Consider the following 18,771-nt stretch of genomic DNA (forward strand, 5'->3'; position numbering starts at 1 on the left):
CCAGACACCGGATTTTTGGGATACAGAAAATCCTTAGCGGCCATGTCGTATGATTATGCGGCATGTAAAAGATCCCTGGAGTGCCTTATTGGCTCTTGGCATTTCCGGTAAAATTAAATTCCTAGTGCACTTTAGCATCCAAATAGAGTCTCGGTGCTGCCATCTAGTGTGGCAGAAACTAGACGTCCAAATTAACATGGCCAACGGTATCTCACCCATTGTGGTGGCCCTGAAAGAGTGGATACCACCTCTAGAGAATGCACTATGTCTGCTCATCGGGAAGACTAATTGTGCAGCTCATAGGAAATAAAAAAATTTATCTATTAAACATTTAGTAATTAAATATCATTGATAGAAATATTACTTAGTTATTCCTTAACTAAGGAAACAAATATGTTGTATTTATTGCAAATGATTCTTCTTTTAGATATTAATAAGGAAAACCTAATCACTAACCCCATAACAACTTAGTGCTTAGTTTAGTTTTTCATTGCGAGTCACTTTGTAACAGCTGCATCAGTGGTTCACAACTAGGAGGGAGCTCCCACTCTCAAACCCTAACATTCGCAAGTTTGTGAATGTTAGGGTTTTAAGGGGGAATTAGTTCAGATCTGACTACACTTGATTTCAAGTACAGATTCCTATGTGTTATCAGAAAATGAATTTAGGGAATGTTTTCATTAACTCTCTGATGTAAAGTTGAGTTACATTCAAAGTCCATTTAGTTTGTCTGCTGAAAACATTCTTGAGATAAGATGAAATTTTGCATTAAAAAGATCCTCAAGCAAAAAAAATGCCTGAAGAGAAATCAATCACAAAATTTTGGTCTTCAATATGCGAATCTTAAATCATACAGTGACAGGAAGAGCTATCAGGACATTGTTATTGTTTGCAAAGTTATATCTGTGAGGATCAGGGCCTTTCATTTACATTATATATTAAAACTATTAGATTTTAAAAAAATTAATTAGAAGTTTAAAATGATTTGTGTTGTGCATTTGCAAACACCATTCCATGTATCAAATTAGCAACAAAAAAAAATAACAATCATTAGAATCCCATTAAACAAAGCGACTAATAACACGCTTGTTTCTAATACTATTAATTTTTTTAATAATTGGTGTATTAATTTAATTCCCTTAAACAATTAGTTTGCTAGTATATAAAACTATGAAGGTTTTTAGGCATATCATAATTTTATAAGTTTTTATAGTTTAATTTTTCAAACATATTAAAAGAATAATCAAAATCTGAATAACTGTAATAAATATATGTTTTAGATTTTTAGAAGGGGGAATGAGTTTCTAGCAATGACGAAGAAGGAAATGAATAGAAATAGGTTGGGAACCACTAATTTAAATGTTACAAAGTTTCTAGATAGTTCAAGTGATAAACCTCTTATATTATAATACAAGAAATTTACATTTTAACTTCTAGAGGAAAATGGTTATTTAATGAGCCACAAAACTCATTAAGTAATTCAAAGTTTTTTTGGCTCATTAACTAATCCAGTGATTATTTAATAAGCACAAAAATAGAGACAGACTATTCAGTTTTGGTTATAAAATTAAATGATCCCAAAATTTCTAATTAAATAATTAAAAAAAAAATTTTGAATGGCAGGCACTGAACTTTATATGTTTCTCCTTAGAATATGCCAGAGGTGTTACTCATTTCGCGTTACCCAGTGGGCACCTGTGAACCAAAGTCACGGAGGCGAGTAACATTGCCCACGCCACACTGCCACAAACCCATTCATGGGGTGGGCCACATTCACACATCACACACAACAAAGGACAACACAAGAGAGAGAAACATCCATGCCCAGAGCGGGATTCGAACCCGCGGCCATTGGCTTCGAAGTCAGGCGCGCTAATCGCTCGGCCACCTGGCCAGCAAAAAAAAATATTAAAATATTAACTATTATCAACTTAAGATTAATTTGTACAAGTTTTTCAATTAAATAAATAAAGAAAAACTGGTTTGTTGTAGGGAGAAGCAAGGATCTATTATCTCAAACTAAATGTGGGGACAAATAGAGACTGGCTATTAAGACATAGGGGAAAATAAAATATTCTATACTACAATGTAGGGTTCCCGTAATATTATATATATATATAATATTAAAGAAATTGTGACCGAATATATCTTAAACAATATCTGTCTAAAGCTTTTAAATGCAACAAAATTCAAGTTGTAACTTGTTAATACCAATTAATATCCCTAATGGTAAATACTAAATTATTTTAATGTCTACAAATTTTATTAGTTCTAAGTTTTTTTGAAATTTTGCACAATTTTATAAGGAGAACATATATATGATCAAATGAATATAAAATATTTAGCAAAGGAAACAAAATAAAATAATAAATTCATACCAAAAGATTAACAGTACAACTCATTCTATTTTCTTTATTTTCATCTGTGACTATCGCACGATATTCCAAAAGTCTTTTCATTAATCTTACAACAGTTCTAACAAAACCCATGCCTTTTTCATGCATTGTTTGATGATTTTCGCACAGTCCACCAACACTAATTAATTAATTGGGAAAAATTATAAGCAAAATATAAAACAAAAGTATTAAAGGTTTTATATTTAAATATTAATTAAATGTTATTCTTGAAACTAAATGTTATTCACAAAACTAAAAATCATAACCATGCAGTAAAATTACTAAAAACATAAGTAACAAAAGTTACTAATTAAACAACAACAAACTGGCATTTTCCTTTAAAAATTCAGCATGCAAAATGTAAAACCACAAAAAAAAAAAAAAAAAATGAAAATGAAAATATTTATAAACTTTTTTCTTTTCAGTCAAAAAAGTTCATAGCAAATCAGATGCAACCAAACAAATAAAACAGAAACTTGATGATTTTGTTGCAGCATTTATATTTATCATAAAATGAACTAAATTGTTTTATACTTATGGTGTTCTTTTTTTTCCCCTAACGCCAGAAATAATTAATTAAAAACTATCAGATAGCTTTCAATTTAACCCATTTTCACTAATATGACATTGGATTGTTAAAATATTACTTTTTTTTGAAGAAAAACACTTCCATAAATTAAATAATTCTAAAATTTCGAATTAGGAAATCAAAAGTAGAACACAGAATGAAGAGTAAAATGCATAGTTACATGTCCAAAAATAATTCTTTATATTCTTCATCACCTCGTCCACCTTCCACCAATGTATCCAACTTTGTGATCATTTCATACTCAAACTAAAAATAATAGAATTATGATATCAAAAATTATATAAAAAGATTTTTAATTTCATTTAATAAAAATCGATATCAAATATTAATTAATATAAACTTCCTCAAAACAAAAGGTTAGATTTGATAGAGAGGCAATTCCAAAAATGTTTAAATAATATGTCATAATTTATGTGAAGGACTTGGGAGACATAATTATAAGTAACATATTCAAATCATTCAAGAGAGTTTTTTAACAGCCTTGCTGGCAAAAAACTAAACCGATATTTTTTTAATAAAATATTCCTCTCTGTCTAACTAATATCCTGTGGAAATTGTTAAAACTTGTAAAGTACCTCATTTAATTTTTACAACACATTTTTTTAAAACTTTCCGTTATGACAACTTAATAAACTTTAAAAATGTAGTCTATAATATTCTCTTGAAAGTAAATACTTTTTATATTTCACATCATTACATCACATAAATGAAATTTAACAATTAGTCATTTGAGATAAAGGATAGCCCAGTACATCAGAGTTTAATAAATATAAGATCAAACATTCACAAAATTCCCAACTCCAGCTACACATTATAAACTGAAAAAATTAATTAACAAAATATGATTTTTTTCACACAGAAAAAGGTTGCATAAAAATAGTTTCAGAGCAATTGCATTACAGTTATTTCGCGGGGATACGCAGCAACGTTTATGATTTAAGACATTAAATTTTTGACATTAAATTAAGACATTAAATTATGTGTGTGTATCAAATGTGACGGCCCATTCGCTGTTTTTTTTTTTTTTTTTTCCTTTTTTTTTTTTTTTTTTTTTATATAACTTCAACTTGAAAATTCTATTTTATTGAATTAATTCTCGAAAATGTTACTACTCTTCATCTTTGCGAATCAAGGATCGACGAAAGTACCCCCCCCCCTCCCGGTTCTTCTACTGCAGGCGTGAGTAAAGAAAAAAAAAATTTAAAGAAAAATATGCAAGTCATTCTCTAAAACGAATGAGAAGAGTGAAACGCTTAAACGATTTATCTTCAAGGTCAAGTTTATCCCCACTTTCAGCTGAAGGTCAATTGTATTGTTTTTACTCATGAAAATATGTTTTCGAAATTTAGAGCTGTTTTACTAAAATGATGCAACATGATGAGCACGTGGATAATAGAGTGCGGGAACTGCCCTATTTATTCTATACCTAACGTTCTTTTTTAACATTTTGTAGCTGTTTATTCATTAGATTTTTTTTTTATAACTGGGATATTATAAATTAATTACATAAGAAATAATGCGTTCGCCATCATTTTAAGCTTTAATTTTGCACAAAACGAGAATATTTGTTTATTTTTTACATCTATTTTTTTTAAATTTTTTTTAAAGGTTTTTAGCAATTTATTAATTCGATAGGTTAAAATTTTAGAAATTTAAAATTAGCAAAAAGAAACAGGATGCTTTCGTCATTGTTTTGTGTTGAACAATTTTGCACAAAACGAGATTTATTTTACTTTATTATTATTTTGAATTATTGCAAGGATTTTTAGCTGTTTGATCATTTGATTTAATAATATTTAAGTATTTCACATCAAATGACAATAAAGCGACGTGATGTGATTGCGATTGTTCTAGATGGTACAATTTTGCGCCTAGTAAGATTCTTTTCATCAATTTTGTGCATTTTGATAACTTATTTTAATCATGTATTTAGATTCTTAATCACTTGGTTTACATATAATGCGAGTATTTTAAAATGGTATTTATTATCATAATGCGTCTGCTATTGTGATGCATTTGAATCACGCACAATTGTACACAGTACAATTTTGTATACATTTGAAAAGTATTTCTTTTTAGTCAAGTTTTACGGGTGCGGCAAATTTCAGCGAAATTATGTTGGGGATGATTAGAGACAAATCAGCTCGTTGTTTACCTCTAGTTAAGTCACGGGATGACGTCATAAAAGTTCGATGTCCGGCGTTCAGTGGAAGTGCTAACCACGCTCGTGAAACAATGTTTTTCTCACGAAAGATGTCAGTTACTATAATTTGTCTAGGGTAAGAACTCCTCCGTCAAGAAGTCTGAGGCTGCTATGGAAACAAGAATCGCGCATTTCTGTGATGGTAGCTTCTCTTCACTCTAGGGCTAACACAATAAATCGAAGAAAAAAATTCCCTTTATATCACCGGCCCGAGCCAAAACCTGTCCTAAACAATGGCCCCACACCCCTACTTGAAATAGTTATACCTCGTTACCATAGTCATCGCCAAGGGTCAAAACGAATGGCTAGGGGAGTTCTTACTTTAGACAAACTATACTCAACTCTTCACCTGCTTGTAAAATAATTTATGCTAGATGCTCAGTAGCTTGTAATTGGTCGCCGAATCTCGATGTTTAAAAGGTCGAGACTTAACCATGTTTCTCTCTCTCCCTCGGTTTGGTAAAGCTACTATGTAAGTTTCTTCTCGAGGAAGTTGAGTACGTACTCCGGCACAAGAATTTGTTATGTGTAACTATGATTATGTTTTTTCTAATCATCTAATCGTTTGTCAAATAAATATGCTTCTGAAGGAGCTATGTTTTTTCCTGCTTTCTGCAACTCCGTAAATTCACTCTGCTATATATCTATTTCTTTAATGATGTTGTCGGGTAAAGTAGGCCAATACCAGCACATCAAGGGTTAGGCTAAGCGCAAACAGCTTTTTCGTTCCTCAAGGAAATAGATATCCCACAAAAACAAATTGAAAGAAATGTTATAAGCACACCGGACAAAAAATTAAGTCACCCTTTAGAGAAATCATAAAAAAAAACATCCTTTAATAACGTGTAACACCGCCTCTGGATATGAAAACCGCCTGAATTTGGTTAGAAAGCGATCTAACAAGGTTTTGGAGGTACGTCCAATCCAGCTCAAGCTACTCGCTGAGGATTTGATCGTGCAAATCCACCAAATTGCGAGGATATTGATTTCGCCGTTTTACTCGTTGCTCCAACATGTCCCACAAATTTTCAATGGGGTTCAAGCCAGGTGATTTTACAGACCAGTCTAGACGCAACTGAGTGTTCATAAAACACATTGTTATAATGAACTTTGTTGTTGTCCTCTTGAAAAATAGAGGCATCACCTGCGTACTCGTCATAAAGATGTTGACAGAAAAACAATACCTGATCATCCAGAATGCTCAAATAAACATGTTGGTTCATGTTAGTAGCTACCTCAGTAAGGGGGCCAAATCCATAATAAGAAAAACACCTCAAAACATGACAGACCTACCTCCGGCTTGAACCAACCTAACCTTGCACAAAGTCAGAATGAAATGCTTCATCTTGTCTTCAGTGAACTCGACGACATGCGTCATTTGAATAAAGGCAAAACCGTACATTCCGCAGTCAGCAACTTTCCACGTTCGGTGATTTCTAGCCCACTGAAGTCGCGCAGCTTTATGTGTTTGTGTGAGCAATGGCCTCTTAAGAGGTGTTCGACTCCAAATGTCCATTACATGCAGCTCCCGTCACAATGTTCTCTCCCTAAGAGGTTGGGATGGACATTCCTTCACTAACTGAAGCGATTTCCTGTCGGGTTTGGAAGCGATTTTGATTGACAAGATAACAATGTAAACTGCGTCTTTTTGCATAATTCGTAGCGAAAATCAACATGGTAAAGGAAAAATCTCATTTTGAAAAAGGGAAAATTAAGCACTTCTTAAAAACATCCAATGAAAAAAGCACCTTTAATGGTTTTTAAAAAATAAAAATCGAAAATAAGCACCTTTAAGCACTTTTTAAAAACGCTACGCACCCTGTTATTTATACTTAAAAGAATTTTTAGCTCCTATTTTGCACTAATTATTTCCGTTGCATTCGTTCATTATGAGGAGTTCTATAATAATGTTCCCAAAATTCATAGAACAATTGAGTATTACTTTTTAAAATACAAATAGAATTTAATTATTATTTAATTTTATAATTGTAAAACGGTAGATAAATAACTTCATAAAGTTTTACATGATACGGGAATATTATGCGATTGCCTTATAATGAAAAAACAACAATTTTAGTACTTAACTTTTTCTGGAAAAGAAAGAAGAAAAAAACGAAAGAATTTTTTTTTTTCCTGTCATTGGTGTTAGCGATTAGAGAATCATTTATCTTGTCAATATTAAGTCAATATTGTTCCCTTTTAAATAAAATACTATTTTGCACCGAAAAAAAATGACTTGAATTCTGTCATGTTTTTGGATTTTGTCAGTAGAAATTCCATAAGTTTTACAGCAAAAACTTTTAAATTCTTAATTAAACTTTTCTTCATTATAACTTTGTGTGCATAATTATTAATAATATAAATGACTATTAAAACTAGGGAACTAATTGAGACTCTTAGTGAATTAACAGTATATGCAATAAGATTAATAGTTTTTTTTTTTCGTAATTTAGAAATGCAGAAAAAATCTTCTACAGTTTCAAAGTGTAGGCAAAAATAAAGTAGAGAATAAATTTATAATTTAAGCACTGTCTGAAAGAGGAAGTTATGGCAATAAAATCAATAGTAGTAAAATCACAGCAGCTTTTTTAATTTATGATAACCTATATTAGCATGTTTCTAGAATGCTTTTTTTATCTAATCATTTAAACTGTAAGTTTGTTTAGTGAGCTTTAATAAGATATTTCATTTTATCAGATTTCGTCTTCTTTTTAATAAGACATTTTGTAACAATGCAATTTCCATGACAGCAAATATTAAGAATAATATTTCCATGACAGCAAATTTAAAATATTTCAAACTTCGTTTAGAAATATTTCAAGATGAAGGTGATCTCCTTTTTTTCATATATTTGACTATTTTTATTATTTACGGATAATGAGACACTTCAAACAAACTATATTGAGATTATTTACTCTTTGCTTGATTTTAATAATTTAACGTAAGTTTTAAAGGCTTCTAACAAAGGTTTCCTAAAACATTAAAAAAAATCTTAGAGAATTATTTTACTGTTTTAGGCTCAACGAAGATGTAATAAGAAGTTTGGCACGTCAAGAATGATTCTAAGCAGGATCAAGAAAAGAACTGATGTATAAATCACAGCTGTGCGAACATTTGTAAATCCTCAAAAGGTAAAATTAAAGTCAAGTTTTCATCAATAAGCCGAAGAAGAGTCGGAGTTACCAGGGGCAGTAAGGGGATATCCTCTAGAAGTCCACTAGTTGGTGAGAAACACCCAACAAAAAAACAAAGAAATATCGCTGAAAATGGGCGAAAAAATTAAGGAAGTTCAAAATCGCATTAGTAAATTAAATAATTAGTTCCATTATATTTCATATATCACTATATTTTATTTTTTTTAATTATGTTATAATACTTAATTCATTTAACAGTATTTAGTAGGAATCTATAAACATATTTTATGTGTGATTGTTACAGAACAACCTGTATGCAATATGTACAAATAAAATATATTCTTAAACTTGTGCATAATCTATTTATTGCATTTACTACTGAGAGAATCAAGGAATCTATAACATCCTTATTAAAAGAAGTATTTATGGACCTGTTTATCTCGAACCTCTGTTATATATACAGTTGAACCTATTTATCTCAAACCTCTTTATCTCAAAAACCTCTATATTTCAACATTTCTATAATTCCCAACATTTACTGTCTAAAATCAATGTATTTTCCATGTTTATGTCGAAATTTTCTTTCTTCAAAACCTCCATTTCTCGTATTTCATATGATAGAGCACAAATGTCAAAACTTTCTCTATCAGTAGAACTTGCAGACAGAGATGAATTTTGTAAACCCAGAGGAAGAAGGGATGAACAGGTTGGGGGTGTTTCTTGCACTTTCAATCACTATCCCTGCACTTCCTTAACTAGAAAGGAATACAATGATTCTGGCAGTATGTGAGGGGTTAATGAATAGTGACCACCAGGGGTTAGCTTTTCAACATAGATAAGAAAGCTAAAAATAGAAATTCATTTTCCCCTCAAAATTGCAACCAATGGAGCAAAGAATAAGTAGGAGTTTTCAAGTAAACTATAGAAAACAGTTGGTAGGCAAACTTGTAGATGCCATCAATGAAAAAAGTTCTCTTGCAAAAATAAAGATGTAATCAGAATTACTGTTTCGCCTGGAGAAATGTGCCTCTAAAAATAGTTTTAAAAAGCTGGCTTTAAGAACAACTGTGAAGATGATGAACAAGAAGTTGAAGACATCAGTAAAGAAGAAGAAACTGTCGAATCTGAAAATGCAGTGCCAGATTTGCCAGAATAGAATGCAATAAAATCTGGATTTAATGTTGACATTAATTTTGAAGATTTTTACAAGTGGACAATTGGTTGGCAACATGAGGAACATTGGCAGATGCGAAAATCATAGATAAGGTCAAAGGAATATCAGATGAAGAGGAAGAAGCTGAAGATCAAATTGATGAATGGAAAGTAAATGCAAAAGAGGTAGAAAAAGGTGTAGAATTCTTATAAACTATTATTGAATCCCTGGAAAATGTTGGCCATGAGGGATTTGCGCTCTATCTAACCTTAAAAATTAATAATCAAAATAAATGAGGGTCAGGGGTAGCAGCAAAGTTTTTTAAAATTTTAGGGTAATTTTAGGAACTTTTTTCAAAATATTTTAGGGGTAATATATGATTTTGCTAGGATAAAAACAGATCACAAGGTAGTTTATTACATAACAGAAGATTATTACAATTCATCCACACATATCATAAATAATTGCAAGCCATAAAATAAAGCTCTGAAATTTATTAAGTCAAGAATGAAATCTCTAAAGTGTAAAAATGAAATTTCAACTTTACATATTACCTATCAGAAATTAAGTGCACAATTCAGGAACAGGCAAAAGTGAGAATAAATCAAAAGAAAAAATAAATTAACACCAACTTGGATTTTTATTTAATTTTTACCTTCTTAATCAAAACTTTATTATTACCCTTTACCTTACTTTAATAAGAAAAACTATTGTGTGATATTATTAGATTTCAAATCAGCAATTTATATTAGAAGTTAGAGAAAAACAAATTAATCATGATCATTTTTCTAATATATTCTTGATATGATTTGTGAGATTCTTTTACTGCCCTCAATAGTGTTGTGGTGATCTTCAACACTCCTCCATAATTTTGAATGGTATCTTTGATTAGTCTAAGAGACATAATAGTATTCTCATGGTGACTCACATTAAGCATTGCTTTATTTATCGAAAAACCTCTCTCAGGATCAGAATTCCCATGTGGCAAAATTAAAACAGTTTTAATTAATGTAGTTAAATTCTTATATTTTAGATTATTGCTTTTTTATTTATATTTAGCCTATAACCCTAATTTTTTGTGAACACCAACAAAATTTTATCAGAATTTTAGGAATTTTAGGGTTTGCACATAGTTTTAGGAATTTTATGAATTTTAGGGGGAATGCGACCCCTGGAGATTATACGTCAAAAATCTTTGAAAAATTATTTTCAGTGTTAAATGCATGTTAACAAAAATTTTATGTAAATAGATGTATGTGATATAATTAAAAGAAAGACCTATATTTTTCTACTAAAAACAATCTACGCACTTTTAATAGAATTTCTTAATTAAATTTTTGTTAAAGTACCTGCATAACTCGAAACCTCTTTATCACAAATTTTTCGCCTTTCCCGTGAGATTCAAGACAAACAGGTTCGACTGTATATATAAAGGAATTAAATCAATTTCTCACGAAGGTTATGTTCTCATCATTGCAAAAAAAGTAATTCAATAAATATTGTTTAGCAATAAATGCTTCTTAGTAATGAAACAAATGCTTTTAAACTTAATTTTTTATATAGTTCCATTTAAACTTGTTTTAAGATTCAGGTTAACTCCAGGTTCTCAGTCAGAACTGATAAAATAAAAAAAAAAACAGTCAAAACTCACAAAATTAATTTAAATTGTTTTCTTAATTTACCTGTAATCAATTCTCATTAAATCAGATAAAATTAGATATAATTTATATAAAATCAGATATTTTTATACATTAAGGTTAGATTTCAGGTGGATAAATATCATTTAAAGTTTAAAACTAGTGACATAAGTCATTAAAGGAAAATCCTTTCATTTATACATTTTTTTCTCAAGATCAATCGCAAATATATTTACACTGTTCAAAACAATTAAAGGATATTGCAAGTCTTGTATAAAATAACGGCAGAAGCAAAAAAAAAATTTTTTTTTTGCATCAAATGGAAGAATGCTTTAGGTGCAGTGAATTTGATTTGGCTTTCAACTTAATGTAGGACAAAGCGAAAAAGAATGATCGGCATTCAGTAGCCACGATAAGTGCGATGTCTCAACGAAGTCACTTAATCGAATCAAAAGCTTGGAAGGTTGTTGGCCGGTTAGCGGGCGCCAAACACAAGTCGAAGTAGCAAAAGCCATTGGAGTTTTACCGTTTTTTGGAGACGGGAGGCAGGTCGAAGATCAGGGCAAGGACGTAGACATGCAACAATACCCAATGAAGACCATTATTTAACGCTAAAGGCTCGGAGACTACGAAATGTGAATGCCACTCTTCTTCAACAACCTTCAACGAATTTCGCTCAGCTACTGGTACCACAGTTTCAACACAAACGACCGATTGTGTGTGTCACATTAATAGCAAGCACCATCACGCCCGCAACAGAGAATGTGAACTGGAAGAGAAATGAATGGAGCAATATTCTTTTCTCTGACGAGTCCCGTATCTCTGTTCTTCCTAATAGGCGTATTTTCATCTAGAGGGAGCGTGACAACTGAAACCATCTAGCTTTCGAGCATGAAGTCGTAAGGTTTGGCGGTGGTGGAGTGATGGTTTATGCTGGCATCTCCATTGATGGGAGCACCGATCTCCATATGATTCGAAATGGAGCTCTGACCGGTGGCCGATATAGGGATGAGATCCTGAGACCTATTGTAGTCCCTTACGCTGCAGCAATTGACAGACTTCATGTTAATTGACGACAATTGCAGACAACATCTTGCTAACTTGGTGAATGATTTCCTTTTAAGGAAGGGATCACAGTAACGGATTGGCCAGCGTGTTCTCCAGGAATGGACCCACTCGAACATGTTTGGGACATTCTAGGCTGACGAATTGCTGGACGCTTACCACCCCTACAAACTCTTCGAGAGCTGAAAAGAGCTCTTCTGGAGGAGTGGGACAGAATACTCCAGCCATTCATTAATAACCTCATCAACTCGATCCTGCAAAGGTGTTCAACGTTGCTGACTGTCCAGGGAAACTATACCTCCCTACTAAAAACAATTTTCTTTTAAGGAAATACCTTTTTTTATTTGCCCTTCTCATATGCACAAATTGTGCTTTTTTCCTTTTGTGCCCAAATGCTCAATAAAACTTTTTTTTCTTCTGAAAACAAATGTCATTTTTATCTCATATAGCCTACTACCTCTGTCGATAATGTATCAATCATTCAAACAATTCTTCAGGTGCAAGATCAACCCACAACCTCAGTACCCATTAATTGTTTTGAGCAGTGTATTTTGGCGCTATATAAATTTCCGGCTACTTTAAAATTTTAAAAATATCAATTATTTCCTTTGCAAGAAATTATTACTTTAAAGGGTGATAACATTTTTGAATACTCTTATTGTTTTTGTAGTAAATATTATATCTTTGTCAATTTCTAAAAAAATCTTCAAAAAAAAAGATTGCATTATTCTTTTTATCAAGATTGATTTACTAGAGAACATCACTAAAATAAAACAGGTTATGTTTTCTTACAATAAAAGTTAAATAGAATTAAATCTTTAAAATATTGTTCCAATAAAAAATGCTATTAAAATGTTACATTATTTTTTGTTAATGTTTCATTAAAAAATATTTTCATTTCTTCACAAATACAATTCCTGTAAAAAAAAATTTAAAGCATGCTCACTATATTTTTAAGAAATAATTATAGCTTGATTCAATTTAAGAACATAGCAAAAGCATCTTTTCTCTAGTTTTTACTTGGTAATCTCATGTTTGAGTGAATGCTATGAGCAAGTTACAAACGAAGTTACAGACTCACAAGTATGTTAATTAGTTAGTTCGATTTCAAGTACAACAATTAAAAAGTGTGGTATTGCCCAATAACCACTTTAGTAAAACAAATAACAGAATTTAAAGAGTGAATTTTCAGTTCTGGATTAAAAAATCCAATTATTTATATCAAGTGAATTAAATCCGTTAGATTAAAAACTAAAATCTTTTAAATATAGTTATGCATTTTATCAAACATAAATACAGTGTATTTGAAAAGTGATCCAAAAAGAAATTAATGACTTATTTTACAACAATTTATTCATCGCACACTTGAAAATTATTGAAAAAATGAACTTTTCCAACGATAAACACACCTGTGTAAGCGTTTATTAATTTATTTACCATAGCTGCCAACATGGGCAGGAAGACATCCAGTATAATTTATGAAATAATATAAATTTCTTGATAATTGCTACAAAATGTACTAAATGTTTTACGCATAGGGAATTTCAGGGATTTTCATAAACATCAAAATAAAGAAAATGCAAAATTTTCCAGTTATGATTAAGATTAAATGAACTTGAAATGCTATGTACAGGGTTATCACTCTTTCAATAAAGCAAAAATTAAGCATTTTTAAGGACTTTTTTGAAAAATTGTGGATTGTTTAAATTAATGCCATTCAGATTGTAGTTAACGCATAAAATAAATTGCATTCTATTTTTAATGATTTCATTGAAATCGTATTCTAAAATTAAGTGCAGAAATTAAGATTTGCAATTTTTTCATGTATATTTAAAAAAAAAAAAGAGTAAATAAAGAAATTTGACTAAAACATTGAAAAAATTATTTCAAGAAATTTTTATATTTCCCTACTAGACCAGCAAATGTGTTAGATTTACTTTTATGATGAACTTAAACAAAATCATTTCCAGCCAAATCTGTTATTAGGAATTAATTTTACAAAATGTAACTAAACATTTTGGCGAACTAATTTTAAAGCAACCAAATATTTGAACAAAAAATTTAAAAACAGTATATTAAGTTGCAATATTAACTGAATAAAATTACTATTAAAATCTAAGGATCTTTTAGTTGAGGGGATTTAAATTTTTATGTAACAATCTGCTTATCCTTAAGAAATAAAAATAATAGCGTAACAATCTAAAACTTTAAAAAATTATTTTTGACACCGAATCTTGATGTTTAAAAGGTCACGACTTAACCACATTTTTTTCTTTTTCCCTTGGTTTGTTAAAGCTACTAGATAAGTTTCTTCCGAAGGAAGTGAGTCTCCGTGCTCCACGCACTAGACTCTTGTGTAATTATGACTATGTTATCTAATCATTTGTACTTCATTCATGTGTTACAATCGTCAAATAAATATGTTTCTGTCCTTCAGAACTTCAGAACTTCTGTCCTTCAGAAAGGAACTCTGTTCTTTCCTGCGTTCTGCTATTTATTTAATGATGCTGTCAGGTAAAGAAGTCCCATACCTGCACACCAGTAAACATCATTTTACAGCTCAAAATGTCATTGTTAAATAACAAATTATCCAGCTATAAATATCTTAAAATAGCTGATAGCAATTAAACAAGATAATGAGAACCTTCAAATTACAGAAATTTTTCATCATTTCATTTTTTACCAAAATTATAAAATTTCATAAGAGTTCTAAACAAACCGAATAACTACATAATACATAGGATGTCGATTACCTTAATTTGCAACACTACCTACTTCATACAATGGAAATACAGTAGAACTCAGATTTAAAGTCACCCATTAATATTGATTTCCCTTTTTTAACCTCTTTCCAACTTCCTTTTCATTTCCTGTATCAATAATATAAAATAAAAAAAATGCCAGTATTTAGAGGGCCCAGTAACACTATTTCCATGAAATATTGATGTTCCAAGCACGTCTAATGCCAAGGCTTGTACAATTTGCAATATACAAAAAAAATTTTGCTAGAATCCTTAAACTTAATATCGTCAAGCTGAAAAAAAGTTTTTAAGTTTCAAAAGACTGTATCGTTAATGGTTTCGAAAAAGATCGTTTCACCTCAATTCTAACCCAAAAGAATACCGACAGCATTTCAGTTCAGAGCCTGATACTGACTTTGTGGAGTATTCCAATAGGATAACGATCTGATGATTTGTGAATTGAAGGCAATTTCAATAACTGAAATTAAGGGATCTGAAGAAGACTGTGAATCGTCAGATTCAAGACCGTCATTCAATGAATCAGCAATAGTGCTGTAGAGACAGAAATTTTTTTTACACAAACATAAAGAACGAGAGAAATGAATACCTTGGGGTAGTTGGAAAATTCTCTTTGTGTTTCATGACAAAAAGAGAATACACAAACAAAAATATCAGATTTTTTTTCAATAAAATAATGTTTTTCTTCCTTAAGAAATAAATTATTTTCAGATAATATTTAGGTAATTAGTAAAATATAATTAAATTTGTACAGTTTTAAATTTTTGTTTTCAAGGGAGCTTTCATATCCCCATTTTCTCATTAAATTCTGAAAATTGAGAAGTATTTTTATAAAAATGTTATATAGTATAGGAATTTAATTTTAATATCAGAATATGATAAATACCCTTTTGACAAATGGGTATCATGATAATTCAATTGCACTACTGACTCAGATAGAGATAGTTTCTTTAAACTCTTTCTAATATCATATAATCTTTTTTTAATTTTATCTTTTTTTAATAAACAACTTAATCTTTCAAAAGCAGCTTGTTAACCTTTTTTTAGATGAATTTACATTCCTGCAAGCTTTTTAAGACTTTCTCCCCATACCACTTGCACTACAATATTATATTTTTTTTGTGCAGGTAACATAACATGCTTCCTTTTAACAAAAGTAGAAGCCATCATGGTCAATCAAAACTATATGAATAATAATGGAAAGACTGCTGAAGTAACAAAACCTGAAACTCTTTGATATCTTTAGGAACACCATTGCAACCAATTTTACTAAATAACAAAACCTTTAATTGTTTAAATAGAAAAAATTTTAATTGAAATCCTCTTTTATAGTTAAATTATAAAGGCATATTATTAAAACATAAAAAAGAATAAAACTAACTGTCGGATAGCTGAGTGGTTAAGCCATTGAACTGTGATCAAGAACTGGGGATCAATCCTCAATAGTGGATTGAAACCCAACTAGCTTCAGATTGGTGTTTACCAACTTGCCTGGAAAGTAAAGGCAGCTAGTGAGCAGTTGTGACCACATTGCAACAATCATGTGGCCACGAAATTGTAGAGTTTTAACCACTATGACCCCTTTGCACAATAATGGGTTGTTGGGGGAATGCTTTACTCTGCTCTGAAAAATAAAAAAAACTAGGATTCTGTTTTTGTTAACAGGAATATGAGTAACAAAGTTTTTAATGCATATTCTTCTATATATGAAATACATTCTAGAACATAAAAGGGGAAAAAAACTTTCAAAAATCTAATTTTTTATTGCTGTTAACTGAAAAAAATAAACACATGCCTCAACACTAAGAAGTATTTATTCAGCATTATTATTTTCTTTTTTTTAAAAGTAACTATATTGTTGTAATATGTAACATTCATTCTTTTTGGGCTAATTCAAAAAGTTTTGTTATTCGTAAAAAACAGAATGGAAGATTTAAGCACTATTTTTTATAAAGGAACAAATTTTTTTAGATAAATTTTTATTATTATTATTATTTTATTGTGAATGCGTCTCAAGCCAAATTTGCTATGTATCATATCAAATATTTATCTTTTTTCATGCACAGTATCTCTCAGACATAGAATGTATCTCTTAAAGCTATTATTTAGAGGGAAAAAAGGCAGTATGCAGAAAATTAATTTTTAGTATTAAACATATTAATAAACACACAGTTTGGATTTCTGCATGAGATTCAGCATTCACAATAATAATATCTAAAAAACAAACCTTACCTCATCAAAATTGTATTTTACATCACGGTTTGAAAAATAATCATCAGGATGAGAGTTAGAGGAGATGCGACTAGAGTAAAATTCACATTGCATCATATCAAAAAATATTGGAATAGTAGCTTTCCTCAGTTCCATTTCCGGAATCAAGGTCATTTCCAGAAAGGGACCCACCATTCCAGGCACAAAATGAATCTGGTGTTGTCCTAAAATGAAAATATCCGATCCAATATAAATCACCATAACTGCTAACATAAAATGAAAAAATAATCTAGTAGTTTTTATAAACTAATATAAATTTTAAAAGACTATTGAGTAAAATATTAACTATTCCACGCATATGGAACTTTTTAGAATCTCAGTGAAGGGAAATACGATGCAAAAACACTGTGTGGATCAGATCTCAAAGGTGTATAAGATGTCAAACTAAACAGCCACCTAAAAAGTCATCCCAAGTATGGTTTTTCTTCATTCAAGCATCTATCTTTTCCTCGGTTCTTAAGCAATTACTAAACTCCTTGAAGATCATCTAAGTTATTGATATCCATGCAAATTAGTTTTAGTTACAAGCATTTAATGAGTAACGTTGCTTCTAACTTCACTGCTTGAGCTTCAGTAGCTACTATGAGACTAGTTACGTACAAGCTTACCTTTCCTTGTTTAATTTAGGATTTTAGCCTTATGTACTTTTCCTATGACTTATAAAATATATTTGCTTTTAAGAGTCCTCTTCATTCTACAAACCATGAACTGCACATCTCATAATATTCTAATAGCTACCATTTTAATTTGTCTACAACTTTTTCCGTTAGTTTTGGTTAGTAAAATTATTACGTTTATTATATTCTAAAATTCACAACTGTGAATTTATTATGAATAAAAAATTTTTAGACAGTAGTTATAGAATAATAAATAATTTCAATTTTCTAAAAATGTACAAAAACCAGGAGATTTTTAGATTAAGTGAACAGAACATGAGAAACTGGCCGAATCCAGAACAGTACATACATAGGGACCTGGAGCTTGAGTGCTCCAGGGCTGTGTATTTCCCGGAGCTGGATCTCTAAATTTTCTTATGCTCCTGTAATTTCATTGTATCCTAAAAACATCTTCATGTTTCAAATGTTTTTTTTTTTTTTTTTTTAAAAAAACCATTTAGTTTGAATTGAGGTTTAACCCAAATTTGTTACCAACCCTGTTTTAATCTGTATTTTATCATGATAGTTAATTAAATAAATGTGTTTTGTCATTTAAGTTTTAAATAAGTTTAAGACAAAATTTTTGAGAAAAATAACTAATACATTATAAACCATTACATTATAAATGTCTGGAAACTTGCTTATCTTATTTACTGTGATTTGATTAAATGACATTTTTAGAACAAAAATACCAATTTGAAATTATTTGTTTTAATACAGTCAAACCCCGCTATAGTGAACCTTCAAGGGACCGAAATTTTGGTTCACTATAACCGGGAGTTCACTATATCCGTTACTCAGGCAATTTAACTTATGATTCCCGAACTCCTCCCTTTTATTGCACATTATTCAAATAAATGACTGAAAAATATTATGTAGTAGCAAAAAATTTGTTATTTTTCGTTACT

General features: G+C 30.4%; 1 protein-coding gene across 1 annotated transcript in view; it reads right to left on the bottom strand.

Annotated features, from left to right (window-relative positions):
• Positions 1-18,771, bottom strand: part of mbc (dedicator of cytokinesis protein myoblast city) — a 78,563-nt gene that overhangs the window by 13,930 nt on the left and 45,862 nt on the right. Inside the window, exons 30-32 of the mRNA XM_043057605.3 lie at positions 17,169-17,371; positions 3,146-3,231; positions 2,379-2,535 (exon numbers count right to left, since the gene is read on the bottom strand). Coding sequence (XP_042913539.2) covers positions 2,379-2,535; positions 3,146-3,231; positions 17,169-17,371 — 446 coding nt within the window. The remainder of the gene's footprint in view (positions 1-2,378; positions 2,536-3,145; positions 3,232-17,168; positions 17,372-18,771) is intronic.

The sequence above is a fragment of the Parasteatoda tepidariorum genome, chromosome 7 (genome assembly GCF_982258835.1).
Source record: "Parasteatoda tepidariorum strain Cologne lab strain chromosome 7, Ptep-v5.0, whole genome shotgun sequence".
In the NCBI taxonomy this organism is placed as follows: Eukaryota; Metazoa; Arthropoda; class Arachnida; order Araneae; family Theridiidae; genus Parasteatoda; species Parasteatoda tepidariorum.